Here is a 15,782-nt window from a genome sequence, read left to right as displayed (position 1 = left end):
TTAATAGCGTTTCTATCTTTTCTTTCTATTTTGTAACCTTCAATTTGTAATGTTTCGGTACCAATTTCATCATTTAAAAATGTTTCTACCATACCAAATATATCAAATAATTGTTCATATTTTAATAGAAATTTTATTTCTTCAATTTTTGGTTGTAAATGTTGAATATTTAAACAACCTAGTTTAAACCCTTTTTTAAACAACCAACTTGCTTCATTATTTCTACTTTTATTTACAGAACTAGGTGTTTTATTTTGACTCTTTCTATGTCTCTTTTGAGATTTTCTCCAATTATTATTATTACTGTTGTTTATATTATTAATGTCTTTTATATTACATGAACATTGTATACTACTACATTTATCACATAACAGATTTAAAATATTATATCTGTTTGAAAAACTAGAACAAGCTAAATGCTACCTATGAACATAATCTGACTTACGTACAGAGTTTGGTGAATGATAGTTAAAAAATGGTGCTCTGTCTACATTTTGTCTATTTAGCTCATTATTGTTTTCCCACGAGTCACGAGAGTTCATATTGAGATCATTCCTGTCCTTTACGTTTCTGGGGTTGATTCCTGAATGGTTGAAATTTCTTCTGTCTGTTGTATTCATGTTGCTCCTAGGTTGATATCTTGGTTTTGTAGGGCTCCTTCTGAAGTTGTTTGCGTAATATTGGTGACTGGAACTTTGATATCTATTTCTGTTTTGTTGGTTCAAATGATGCTGTATTTGTTTTCCCTTGAATACTTTAATTACTTTATTAACATTTGCCAACAACTTTATTGTTCCATATCTATTTAGATGAATGCCATCTGTGGTGTAAAATGATTTAGCTATATGATCATCTTTGTAGACAAAAGATTCATAATTTGATATGAATTTGACATCATTATAATGGCACATTTGTTTTAGGATTGTGTTATACTCAGTGACATCACATTGTATCCTTGGTAATATTCCAGATACAATTGCTCGACAGTTTTGACATCTTACAAAGTTAATGATTTCTTGAAAAATGTCCACAAATTGTTGTACATTCATTTTGCTACTTGCATCATTGCCACCTACATGAATTATAATTGTATTGTATGTACTCAGATCCATATTTCTTATGTCTTCGTATAAATCTAGTACATTTGCTCCTCTGTGAACATGGACATCTATATAATCTTTTAATTTAGATGGGTCAATTCCTTAGATTGAGTTGGTTAAAATATATGACATCACTACACACACGGGTATAACGAATGAGTTGTGATATATAAACACCATATGATGGAGCCAAAGAAACATCGGCGTCTCAAAAAGGAAAATTAACAATAGCGAATAAAAAAATCATTTCTTTTGTCGTAAATTTGAGTATGGACTTTCCCTTTAGAAATTGCAATATTTAAATCTAGAACAGGACAAGTACTGATGTTTATGTCAGATTTATTCAAAGTAAGTTCCTTTGGGTAAATTCCGGTAGTATATCTAGATAATTCTGGATTATTTAACGAAAAAATATCAGCAAGATAACGGTTGGTATTGTTGAACGTATCGAGCAAATGTAACAATGAAGTATCTTTAATGAGTTTGGTCATAAACTGAGATTTATAGCAATGCCGGAATAAAACAGTTAGTGTACATAGGAATACCTACACTTCAAAAGACATCTGACATACATCATATCTACATTAATTTATGTAATTAAACATAGTCCACTCTGCTGGTGGACTATCAGTCCCCGAGGGTATCATCAGCTCAGTAGCCAGTACTTCGGTACTGACATGATTTAACAATCTTTACTAAAATTGTCCGTTTATAAATTTTGAAATTATTAAAAAACTAAGGTTTCAACTCCCTCAGGCAAAGCTGACTTTAGATGAATTTGGCTATTTATTTTAGGTATTTTGTCATATAGCTCTTCAACGGTTTCAGTACTTATACATCTTCGGATTTCAAATGTTTGGATTTGAGCGTTCCTGATGAAAGTTAATCAAGAAAAGTGTTTCGAACGCATAAAATTATTTAAAGTGTTGTTTTCAATTTTTTAATCTATATAAACGCATAGGTGAAGATTGACGATGAAATTTACCTGCAACAGATGTGCGTTAGGTGCGTGCTCGATATTTGAAAATCTAAAAAAAATATTCAAAAGTAAAAAAGCATAATAAATTCCCAAATTACTATAGGTATAACTTTACCTGGACAATATTAGCGCTTCACAAAAGGAAGATATATTCCTTAATCTTACAATTTCCAACAATTTATAACTGTACTTAAAAGAAACCACAAGATATGTATGTCATGCCCGTACCGAACTACTGACACTGGTCTTATGATACCAACGGGTACTAACAGTCCACCGACATAGAAAATAACACACAGCTCGCTTGATAGAACACCTGACTAAATAAAATAACCTACCTTATTAAGATACATCAAATACAAGATAACCTGCATCACGCTTATTGAGCCATCTAACATATTTAGTGTAGGTACTAGTATATAATGTTTGAATTGACATATATTCCTAGTTTTGGATTAGTTAGCCCAAATATTTCCAAGAAGGTCTATTATTATTCTAAGTTATCCACCGTAATTCATACATACTAAATCTAACGTTAAAAAGTGATCAATGTATATGTATTTACAAGATTTTCACAAACCTTTGTGTTCTTATAGTTCTGAGTGCGAAAAAGCATATATGTTCGTCTCTCTGTTGACTTTTTAATACAATGAGAGAGAGGCTTTATATCAACACAAAAAAAAGACTGATTAACCCATCGAAATTCAAGTCAAAAATAAACTATTTCCCATTTTCTATTATGGAATACGATTTGTGGACACTTAATGCATCTTTTGGAATCACTGTTTTGTTGCCACTCCATTGTAATATGCCTCATTCTGTTTTTTATTTATTAGACATTCACGTTTTTCAATTTTTCTTTCTAGAATTACAAACGGTCATTTGCCAAAACGATGATGGTACAATATCATGCGACGATGATTTTATCATAATAATAACTAGCTCGACGTACGGGCGACTAGATGGGACATTATAATTTGCCTTATCTAATGTCAACCGATTAATGTTTGTTTAGAAATACTTGGTGTAGAAACATTTGATTATGCAACACGCCAACTTTTGTGTTAATTTTGGTTAACTGGGTTAATGGAAGGTATAATGCGGTTTTCTACACATTTTAGTTTTAATCAATATTGTATAATGATCTGTAACATAAAGCTAGTAACAATATTTTCTTAGAGATAAATACCTGCACATACATAGGAAACTGTCATATACTTTAATTGACCAAGATACGGATCGGTAACAATATCGCCTGGTTTGAAAGTGCAAGATAGGTTATAATTGCACTGCTGCATAACCCAATCTTGGGAATCAATTGTACACGGATCAGTATAAGTATCTGCAGGCCCACATGTTGTCCCATCTAGTCGCCCGTACGTCGAGCTAGTTACTGTAAAAGCAGAAATTTTCGTGGAGGATTTAATTTCGTTTATTTCGTGGAAAGAATATATCCACGAAATTAAAAACCCCACGAAAATTTAACTTTCATATAAAACCACTTCCAGTTTAAGGAAACCACGAAATTAAATCCCCATGAAATCTTACAGAGAGACAAAACCACGAAATTTTAACCCCACGAAAATTAATGTTTCTACAGTATGTTCTCATTTCATTTTATTTGTTCTAGAATATAAAGAAATGGTTATTTTCTCACTGTTTCAACATGATGTACTTTATTTAAAAATGAAGATGTAAATCAAGGGTTTTCGTGAATAATGAAATTTATTTTGACTTATTTAGGGCTGTTTCAAGTTCCGATTAGTAACACAATCTAATAGCGTACTTCCTTTGTCCCTTGATTAAGGCATGTAAGAAAATGGTCTAACGCCATTTAATTTTGATTTGCAATACGCTTGTAGAAGGATGCATTGAAAGCAAGCTGACAATGCCAGGGCAAAACACGACGAAAAGACAGTACACAAAACACAACAAAGAAAACTAAAACTGAACAACACTAACCCTATCGAAAAACGGGGGTGATCTCAGGTGCTCTGTGAAATTTGGCAAAAAGAAATCATTTAGATATCGTCTTTGGATTGAATGATTTTTTATCTGAGCGTCACTGATGAGTCTTAAGTAGACGAAACGCGCGGCTGGCGTATCAAATTATAAGCCTGGTACCTTTGATAACTATTATGGTTATCATTAATTAATCAATGGACATCCAAAACTCATCTAAATTCAATTTGATTATCGTGATATGATTTTATGATATCAATGAATCATATAAGGATATTCTATACCATTCAAAGAAATATATACATCATTCAACGATATCTATTTTTTTTCTATTGATATCATTGATCACAAAAAATATCACTTATAAGGTCAAGTGATGGATGTCTTAAATCCAGCTAATGATAAATCTCCTTAAATGAAATAGTAGTGTTAACGATGATATTAAAACGCCATGGCTACAAAAGAAAATGATCAACAGTACTCAATACACAACATAGAAAAAACACACTAAAGACTGAGCAACACGATCACAATTAAAAACTAACGGGTGATCTCAGGTGCTCCGGCAAGGTTAACAGATTCTACTTCACATGTGACACCTGCCATGTTGCTAATGTAAACATGAACCCGGTGATAAGTCTAATTCGGTCGGTCACATACGGCTTAAAGGGGACGGGATCGTTGTTACGATAATTGGAACATATCCGTCGTAATCTGTGAAACACACATTCCATAACGGTCAACAAATTCATGTTATTGAAATATATTAATTCTTTTTCAGTATTCATGATAAAGGGATTTGGCTTCTCAGTTTCAAAATAATTAACTTTTCATAACACTAGCATATACTGATAGGGGATTAATAAAGGAATCAAGAGAGCAAAAACAATATATAGGTCACCGTGCTTGTTTTCGAGATATTAGCCATTGAAATTTTGGCGGGAAAATGCTCTCTTGACTTTTCATAGCTTTATCATTGACAAGTTTAAGTCCTCAAAAACTATTAAAAATAATTAAAATTTTATAAGACCTTAACAGACAGTTTATCATTATACATCATCATATATATCATTATAAATTCAACAAAAACCGAAGGAAGATCTTTCCTAAAATTATTTTTTGTTTTCCAATTGATCTGAAAATTGTTGCTGAGAAATTGGTATTTGACAAAAGGTAATATAAACTAATTTTAAGTTGTTGAAGATTGTATTCATTAATTTGTTTTTTCACCATGTAGATTCTAGTATGTTCAATACTGACACAACAATAGCTGCAACAGAAGAGACTGTACCAGTTGGTAAGTAAACTTTATCATTTGCTAAAACAAAGAAGGTGTTTGTAAAATGAAGTCATAATGTGTGTGTGTGTGTGTGTGAGAGAGAGAGAGAGAGAGAGAGAGAGAGAGAGAGAGAGAGAGAGAGAGAGAGAGAGAGAGAGAGAGAGAGAGAGAGAGAGAGAGAGAGAGCAGTTTGTTCAAAGCTATTTGTTTCGTTAGGTCCCGCTAAGTACCATTTCCTCAAAACAATAGGTATTTTTTTGGAACTTAAGTTTACAAGCAGTAAATATAAATGTTTACGGAAAAAGTTGATTCTTTAAAAGTTCAACTTGACATTGAATACAAGTGATAGATATCATCAAATCTCTTGAATGATGAGTAAATATAAAAAAAAGTCCATATCGCATAGTCAGCTATAAAAGGACCCGAAATGACAATGTAAAACAATTAAAACGAGAAAACTAACGGCCTTATTTATATACAAAAAATGAACAAAAAACAAATAAATAACATACAAACAAACAAACGACAAGCACTGAATTACAGGGTGAAACATGTTAGCGGGATCCCAACTCCCCATAACCTGGGACAATGGTATAACATAACGACATAAGAACGAACTATAAAAATCAGTTGAAAAAGACTTAACTCATCAGATGGACAAAAATTTAAGTGGACGTGTCCGGGTACTTGTACATCCAAACAACAAAATGACACTAAGTACAGATCTGAGAATACTCGCAGTTAACTGATAGCTAGTTCAAAACCACTAACAACTAATAAAAAAATCATGCATCTAAGACTAAATTATCAATCCGTACACATCAAACATCTAATGTTAAGGTCCCTTTAAGTACAATTTTCCTGACAATTGATATTTTGCCATCGGATTTATTAATGTTTAAGTTGTAACACATTACATTGTTTATTCATTACATTTGTTTTCAATGTAGATCCCATAATAAATTCTGAAACAACAACAACTACGCCATTAGAGACTGAACCAGAAGGTAAGTTAAATTACCAGTATCAGCTGATAAAAACACGTTTAAAGAAAACCACAACTTCTCAAGTGGAGACTGTATTGTTCCAATGTTCAGTTTGGTCAAATCTTTTTGTTCCGTAGGGTCCTGTTAATCCAAATTTCCTCAGAACAATGGGTATTTTTGGAACAGAATATTAATTTTCCAAAGCGTAAATATATATATAAAAAAGGGCTAAGAACTATAATGTTTCTCACACACTCTTAAGCTAAGTGTAAAAAGTGACATTTTTATACAAGTGATAGGTTTATGAAATATCTTGATAGTTGGTAATGTGCCTTTAAGTAAAATTTACCTGACAATTGATATTTTGAGGACCGGACTAATCTCATTCTTTCATTCATAACATTTGTTTTCAATGTAGATCCCATAATCAATTATGAAACAACAACAACGACACCATTGGAGACTGAACCAAAGGGTAAGTGAAATTACCTATATCAGCTGTTAAAAAAATGTTAATAGAAAACCAATACTGCTTGAGTGTATTGTTCCAGTGACCAGTTTGGTCAAATCATTTTGTTCCATAGGGTCATGTGAATCACAATTTCCTCAGAACAATAGGTATTTTTGGAACGGAATCTTAATTTTCAAAAGCGTAAATATAAGTCTTAAAAAAGGCTAAGCATTAAAATGCCTCTTAAGCTAAGTGTAAAGCGTAACATTTGTATACAAGTGATAGGGTTATCAAATATCTGGAATGGTGTGTAATGTTCCTTTAAGTAAAATTTACCTGACAATTGATATTTTGAGGACCGGACTAGAAAATGTTTTAGTTGTACTACATTGTTTTATTCATAACATTTGTTTTCAATGTAGATCCCATAATCAATTATGAAACAACAACAACGACACCATTGGAGACTGAACCAGAGGGTAAGTGAAATTACCTTTATCAGCTGTTTAAAAAGTATTAATACAAATCGCCAGTATTTCTGCTGTCAGCTTATAATTGACAGAAAAAAGAAAAATCTGAGCCCACAATACAGGAGGAAAATGAAAACGTTTCAATACTATATGACTTCAAGTGTCCGACGAGTATATCGAAAATGTAACCACACCAAGAACATTCTCAAAGGTGAGTTCGGATACCATTTTCTAAGTGTAATTAGATTATTTTTGTACCGCAATTAGGTTTAAATTGTTTTGCATTATATTCATAACTATTTTTGCTTGAAGATCATATCATCAATTATGAAACACTTACAACAAATCCATCAGAGTCTGTAACACGTTGGGTAAGGTTGTCCTGCGAGAGAACGTTCTGTTCTGGTGATTTGGTCCTGACGGGTGCTGGTGGGTCCTGATTCTGTGCTGGTGGGTTTGTTTACATTGTATCAGAATGGCAATAAAACAACCGTTTTGTTGCTTAATTTTTATCTGATACGTCATAAGTACCATGAAAAGCATATTATAACAATAATTTATTGCAAAAGTCGTGCAAGTTCGCTAAACGAAATTGTCCTGACGCTGTGCTGGTGATTTAAAAAAACGATCCTGGTTCTGTGCTCCTATGTCCTGGTTCTGTGCCTTTATATTTAAGTCAAAAGTGGCAAATTTTCCAGATCATTGATGCTTTACTGTAATTGACTATATCTAGCTGTTATCTATTTTCTTAAAATAGACATTATTGTGACTATGATTGTTATTATGAAAAAAGTAACCCATAATTTTTTAATTTATTGTTTTCTGTTTTCTCATTTAAAATGATTTAAAAAGCTGTTATCGGTTATCAATATGTCAATGAACTGAAATTTAAATAAAAACATGTACAAGACTTACAAAGCCAAGAGTCTCCTGACTTGGGCCGGGCGCTAAAATGCTTGAGGATTTAACATGTTTTGTACGAATCAGACACAAACAAAGTTGATCAAGGCAAACAATCGGATTCAGTTGAGCCTGAACACCTCTTAGATGAGTTTAGATAATATCAATTATTGGTAATATTAATTATTTGGAAAACAAAATGTCCTGGAATGGAGTATTTTCTTCAACAGCATTGTCCTATATAAGTTATAAATAAAGTTGAATTCTTTGATTACAAAATGTAGCTGTTTTACGTCATGCCCGCTAACAAATAGAAAACTGTACCTATACGCCTTATTTTAAGTCCAGATTTTTAGTATTCGTATTGTCATCTTAGAAAGTCTTACTGATTAAAATACTATAATAGGGAACAATTTGACAATGATTGAATTTAGTAGTGTCAACCCTGTGATTATGACCCGTGTATATAGCAAAATCCGAAATACTACGTTTGGTGGTGCGCCTGTCAGATGCAGAACGTACAGATAAGGTAATAGATAACAGGTGAATATACTATTGGTATCGGTTTCGGATTCTACCCGGAACTTGTTAATTAGTGGCAATATTAATTATGTGGAAAACAAAAGGGTTTTGAGCGTTGTAAATAGTTATCAAAAGTACCAGGATTATAATTTAATCAACACCATTGTCCTATATTGGCTATATATATAATTGGATTCTTTATTTGCCGTTTTTACCCCATGACGGCTGACAAATTGGACCTCGTTATTTTAGTATTATAGATATCTTGCATACATTCTTTCACTTGCAGTTTGAAGCAGCCAGAAATATTACTGGACTTCCGCAATTTGCAAGTAAAGAGTCCCTACTTTTTAAAACTGGATGGGAAACTGTGAGTTCTAGAAGAAATAGACGTAAACTATGTTTATTTCATAAAATACACAGCAATAATGTTCCAGAATATCTTATGGATTGTATCTCGAATTATACAGATGATAATAGTTATAATACTAGTAACCGTTCTCACTATATAATACCGAGATGTAGATTGGGCATATTTTCTAAATCTTTTTTCCCTTCTTCAATTCGTGCATGGAATTTATTACCATTAGCTATTAGATCCATACAATCATCTCCAAATTTCAAAAACACAGATGTAGTCCTTTAAAAGCTGATTTATACAGAGTTAATTAAGCAGGTGACCCATGATTTATACAGAGTTAATTTAATAAGTGACCCAAGTTGTGAATGTGGCTGCCCATTAGAAGATTCGATTCATTTTTTCTTAGAATGTACACTCTACATAAATTTTAGACATCAGCTCTTTAAAAACATTCAACACTCAGCTGCTATCTCTATAGAACATGAATATAATCATGAAAGACAGCAGGGTCACCAGGGTGTGAAGTCCCTATCATCTGAAGTTAATACTAAGCATAGCTCTAGAAATAGACAGATAACTAAATCATGACATTTAAAAAAAATCTCTCTTGTTTTCGAGGTTTTTGTAGTTTTGTTTTGCCTAAACAAACTGACACAATAAATTTAGTATTGTTGAATTTTTATAATTTATATTCAATATATACATTGGTAACACCGGTTACTAGGATGATAATCCTGTCACGTATGAGTTGGGTAAAATAAATCAGAAAAAAGATGGTAATATGACAATTAACATGCGATGAGTGCAACAACATACCGACGATTAACATGGCTCACCAGAGTTGAAGCTAAAAAGTAGATCAAACTTCATGAAAAATTGATAAAAATATAAAAAAAAAGATGTGCTTAAGGATGATCGCTTGTCATCTTTTGGAAGTTTTGTCAATTTCCGGAATCCTCTAGTTTTATCCATTTGAATGCCTTGACAAATTTTGCCCATTGACCCCCATTTTTTCTTTTATAAATCTTTTAAATGTATAATTATAAGCCATCTCTAAAAGTCTTACAAAATCGTTGTTATTTTTAATAGTTTTTGAGAACTTAAACTTATCAATGATAAAGCTATGAAAAATCAAGAGAGAATATTTTTCCGCCAAAATTTCAATGGTTAATATCTCGAATACAAGCACATTGACCTATATTTTTTTTGCTATTTTGGTTCCTTTATCTATCCCCTATCACAGTATACTAGTATTTTGAAACTGAGTAGCGAACTTCCTTAAGATTGCCTATGATGATCTATGATACAACTCTCCGCAAGAGACCAAAATGACACAGAAATTAAGAACTATAGGTCACCTTTGTTCTGTTCGTTCCAACAAAGTTATTTAGATTTTGTTGAAAATTTAACCATTTACGACAAGAAGAAAATTGTTTAGAATTTAATGCAAAGAAGTTTTAAAGTTTTTTGCCAAAACAAACTATCAATTTCTTCTTATCCTTTGTAAAATTCCATGCAATGTCCATCCACTCATGATCATTAACTGTAAAAGACTTCTTGGTATCTTTTAAATGCCTTTATAATGTCTGATTTATACATAGTTATGAAATAACTGTTGTGAGCACAAGATTCATTGCACACTTTTAAAAGTTCTAAATTATCAAACATTAAAATATGAACTTTATGATCGGTACGATTGAGATTTTTATCTAAGGGAATTTGGTTTATCTACCGGTATTAGTTGAAGATGCGTCTTTGAACTAGCTTTCAGTAGCTGCGAGTATGCGTTGTTCAATAATTTTTGTCTTAATGTTATTTATTCATGTGATAAATTGTTGTGTTGTTACACAACTGTACCAATGAAGGAGGAAAGGAGGAGGGGTTGGTTGGATTGAGTTGCGAGGGGTGTGTGAAACGCATATTTAACTGAAATAAGCCAGTCAAACCTTAATGTCAATATAAGACCCCCTCTTATAAATGTCGCTTTATTTTAAGCACCTTTTAAAACTGTTTAAGTTAACATATTTTGTAGAAAATCATCAATTCAAGGGCATTTAATATCTTACTAAATAAAACTATTCTAATTAGATAGACTTTCATCTGATATTGGTCGGAAGATGTTGACCATTTATGTAATATAAGTTACGATTTATCATATAAAACAGCCAAATGGATGCACAAAAATTAAAAGGAGTCACAGATCCGATTGAATACAATTATCAGCTAAATTTTATTGATTTTGTAACATTTGTTTCAAATATGACAAACGTTTTACCCAAAATCACCCGCACAGTATCAGGACATGAATAAACTGAGAAAATGCAAAATTTTACTAAATTGCACTGGTTTTTCACAAAATAATTTTGTCGTTTGGATTTGGGTATAGAAAGCGAACTCCATGAGCATTTTTGTTTTAGTTTTTCAGTTCTAGATTCTCTGAAAATGAGCACTTTTGTGTTACGCTTACTGAAACAGTTTAGAGGGTCATCTTTTTAATGGTTTGCCTATGAACCCATGAGAAACAAAATTGAAAAATTTCAACTGTTTCCTTCAATTGTTATGAAAGAAAACGTCAAAAATCATCATTTTTGTCTTTTTTTACATTTTTTTCATTGATCACCAGCACCCGTCAGGACCAAATCACTAGCACAGAACGTTTTCTCGCAGGACAACCAGTTTGGTCAAATCTTTAAACTCATGTAAAGTACCATTTCCCCAGAACAATTGGAATTCGTTTGAACGAAATCTAAATGTTACAAAGAATACATATAGATCTTTAAAAAGGCACAAATAACATGTACATAAAAACTAAGCGTCAAACGTGAAATTTTATACAAGTGATAGGGTGTATCAAATCTCTTGGATGATTGTAAAGTCCCTTTAACTACAAATTTCCTGACAATTGATATTTTGCGGAACGGACTAATAAATGTTTAAGTTGTGACACATTTTTTATTCACTACATTTGTTTTCAATGTAGATCCCATAATAAATTCTGAAACAACAACAACTACGCCATTTTTGTCCATGGATTTATGAGTTTTGAACAGCGGTATACTACTGTTGCCTTTATATATTTTGCGCAATGTTTGATATTTCTAATGATGTTTTGTGGATAGGAATATTTCATGTTTTGTTTGGTGGGCATTGTTTTTATAACATTAATTTTCAACGTAGATCCTTTAAAGGGGCACTAGCTGTCAAATTCATGGTCACTGATTTGACTCAAATTCTCATATTTGATTTATAACAATGTAAAACATTTATCCAAACTATCAAAAGTCTAAAATAAACAGTTTACAGAGCATGGGGTAGATAATATATAGGTTCGTTTCGTGTGTATTTTAGTCCAGACGCCATCTAATTAACTATCGATTTGACCTCAGATGACCATATAAGCGATGTAAACATAAATAAAGATATGAATAGATTAAACCAGCACGTGCAATTGGATTTGTAGAGGTCTGTTTGATTTTATTTAATAGATTAAAAATAGATGTTTCTCATTGTTTTTAACCGTATAAGAATGATTTTATGTGCATCGAATTAGTATTCAAATGATTTACCGTAGTTTCACTTTCATTGTTGACATTCTCTTTCTTTAAATAACCAGTACACTACAATGCATGCGTTGTCAATTTCTAGCTAGGGGTTAAATTGAAGGTCACATGAATACGGATTTAAAGAGGTCGACTCATTCACTTGCAAGTGAATTACTAATTATCAATGTTTTTTAGCGTAATTTGTCAAAATGGAACCTTTTTGGCTGCAAAAAGCGAATTATTAGTTCACTATTTCACTTTCATTATTGATTGAACAGAAAAAAAATCAAACTTTAGATTTTTTATATATCTCGTAGCTAGTGCCCCTTTAATCAATTCTGAAACAACCTTAGTTACACCAGTGTGGACTATACTAGAAAGTAGTTACAACATAATTTTCATGTTTAAAAAATTGTGCGTCAAATCCAAATTGGTAGTATTAATAAAATGCCAGTTAGTATTTAAAAGTCAGTAAGAGCGTTTTGACAAATGAAGAAAGATTAGAGTCTGCAAAATATGAATACGGATATTTTTCATACTATTTTACCACAAGCAGTTATAGACACTGATTGAAAACCCATTAACTGTAGTTTTTGCGCTTTTAATCAGATATAAAGATAGATAGAGATAAGATCAGACGTTGGACATTACACTTTTATTATTATCAAAATTCAAAGAAAATGGTTAATGTTTTTTTTTATTTATTCATTATATATCATGCGCAAGATTGTTCATATTTTTTATAAAAAGAAATAATGTAAAAATATGATACTAAGAAACAGCTGAGATGTAATTACCAGATACTCAACAATTCTAAATAGAACCATAATTCATGCATAAAGATCACAATATTCAACCTCTTTACAATGATAACTTAAAACTCTGTATAAAGTTCTTCTATGTCATTCGAATCATGATCGCTAAAACGAATAACAAAAGGGGAAGAATTTGAGAATTAGTGAATATAAATTCGTTGAGCGCCAAGTCTTTGTGATTCTAACAAATAACTAAATAACCACAAAAGGGTGTACAAGTGATAAGTTGGAACAAATCTCTGTATTCCGTTTGATAAACAGTGAAAATATTACACCACTTTTTAACTTCATGCGTCCGAGGAGCTTTTCTGTAATAACCTTCATCAGGAATGCACCAAAGGTCAGCTGACAAACTTATTCCTAAGTGTAATTTGTACTTTTCGTACCGAAATAATTAATGTTTAAATTGTTGTGCATTGTATTCATAACATATTCCCTTGTAGATCCTATAATCAATTATGCGACAACAACATCTACTCCGGTGGAGACTGAACCAGATGGTAAGTATACATTATCATTGTTATAAAAGGTGAAATTCAAATTCAGTTAGGCAGTATTTGTGAAATGTCAGTTAGTATTTTAGGTGATAGAAGAGAGCGTTTGATAATCATAGAAAATTAAGGGTTTCCATTATATGAAGTCTGATATGATATTAGACAGGTTTAACTTACCATTTATTTTTAAAATGTTTTATGCCAATTCGCGAATAAAGGAGTTGTTAGCAAATAGTCAGTTTCTATGTATGTTGGCATTAGTATTTGTTAATATTCATTGTGTCCGATGTTTTGCTCTTACAGTTGATGTGTTTTCCTCGGTTTTAAGTCTTAACCCTAATTTTGATTAATCGATTTATGAATATTGAACAACAGTATACTAATGTTGCCTCTATTCATCATATGTTAGTACACACAATTTAATTTTGAGTGTAACACGGGTTCTGATTGGCTGAAGGTGTTTTGTTAATCAGCCCATAAACATAACTTTGTCATGTGACCGTGATGTCACTTTTTTTCCTCTTCAAATTTTACTTCTTACAAATGAAATTAAGAATTAAATTATAAGGAATGACTGGAATATTTTTTTCTGTCCATTCGAAAAAGACTGAAACGTTTAAAAAGACTGCACACGTTTAAATAAATCGCTCATCAAATCCTGGATCCATGTCTGAAGAAGACCAAATTTCATGGATTTAATTTTTATATTGGTGAACCCCTTATCTAAAATTTCTATAGACTTGTTTATAATACAGACTTTATCAAATATTCACTCACAAAATTTACAATTTTCCGCCAATCCACTACTAAATTTTTATCTTTTCCAGTACAATTTCGAACAACATTGACCTATCATAGCAGGCATTGTTAACTATATTAACCTGTCAATCTGTTATGTGATATTCTGTATATATTTCTTCGTTATTTAATTAAGGCAACATTCCAGATTTTTCTACAAAAGAAATAATATAAAATATAAATAGCTGTCGTGCTATTGGCAAATACAAAAAAAAATCCAATGAAAAATAATCAATAAAATATATCTATAAGGTCACAACGAACAATCCATAAACAGTTAAGACGTTAAACCCCATTTGTTTTAAATTCGAATCACGATCAATAAACGAATAACAATTACAAATGTTTTAAACATCATCGTGTCTTACAAATAAGTAAACATAAATGTGAAACTCTAATCTTTAAACTATTTATAAGTGATCGGTTTTATTTAATCTCATTGTATCTTAACGAATCTGAGATACTAGATAAACAATACAATTTACCGCACATTTTTATGCCCCACCTACAATAGTAGAGGGCCATTATGTTTCTGGTCTGTGCGTCCGTTCGTCTGTCCGTTCGTTTGTTCGTTCGTCCGATCGTCCCGCTTCAGGTTAAAGCTTTTGGTCAAGGTAGTTTTTGATGAAGTTGAAGTCCAATCAACTTGAAACCTAGTACACATGTTCGACATGATACGATCTTCCTAATTTTAATGGCAAATTAAAGTTTTGACCCCAATTTCACAGTCTACTGAACACAGAAAATGAGAGTGCGAAGTTCAGGTTTAAGTTTTGGTTAAAGTTTTTGGTCAAGGTAGTTTTTGATGAAGTTGAAGTTACATCAACTGGAAACTTAGTTCACCTATTCCCTATGATGTGATCTTTCTAATTTTAATTCCAAATTAAAGTTTTGATCCCATTTTTACGGTCCACTGAACATGGAAATGATAGTGCGAGTAGGGCATCCGTGCACTATGGACACATTCTTGTTAGTAATGTTTTTATAAGGGTTGTTTGAGTAAAGACCAGTAACAAATATATCTGTGTACCTCCATTCGATTCGGAAAGATATTTTCAAATGAATTATGTGTTCGGCAATGATAATACTTTGAGATTTGATAAAAAGTTAATAAAGTTTCCTA

The 15,782-nt window shown here is 31.7% G+C and overlaps 1 protein-coding gene across 3 annotated transcripts in view; it reads left to right on the top strand.

Moving 5' to 3' along the window:
* The window catches only part of LOC139487892 (uncharacterized), a 59,057-nt gene that overhangs the window by 11,403 nt on the left and 31,872 nt on the right, over window positions 1-15,782 (top strand). Inside the window, exons 3-7 of one of the 3 annotated variants that reach the window (XM_071273090.1) lie at window positions 5,279-5,338; window positions 6,271-6,327; window positions 6,725-6,781; window positions 7,180-7,236; window positions 13,811-13,867. In XM_071273090.1, the coding sequence (XP_071129191.1) occupies window positions 5,279-5,338; window positions 6,271-6,327; window positions 6,725-6,781; window positions 7,180-7,236; window positions 13,811-13,867 (288 nt within the window). The remainder of the gene's footprint in view (window positions 1-5,278; window positions 5,339-6,270; window positions 6,328-6,724; window positions 6,782-7,179; window positions 7,237-13,810; window positions 13,868-15,782) is intronic. The other 2 variants (XM_071273091.1, XM_071273092.1) reach the window with 2 other exon arrangements.

This window comes from Mytilus edulis, chromosome 9 (genome assembly GCF_963676685.1).
Source record: "Mytilus edulis chromosome 9, xbMytEdul2.2, whole genome shotgun sequence".
Taxonomy (NCBI): domain Eukaryota; kingdom Metazoa; phylum Mollusca; class Bivalvia; order Mytilida; family Mytilidae; genus Mytilus; species Mytilus edulis.
This window is presented reverse-complemented; position numbering and strand designations above follow the sequence as displayed.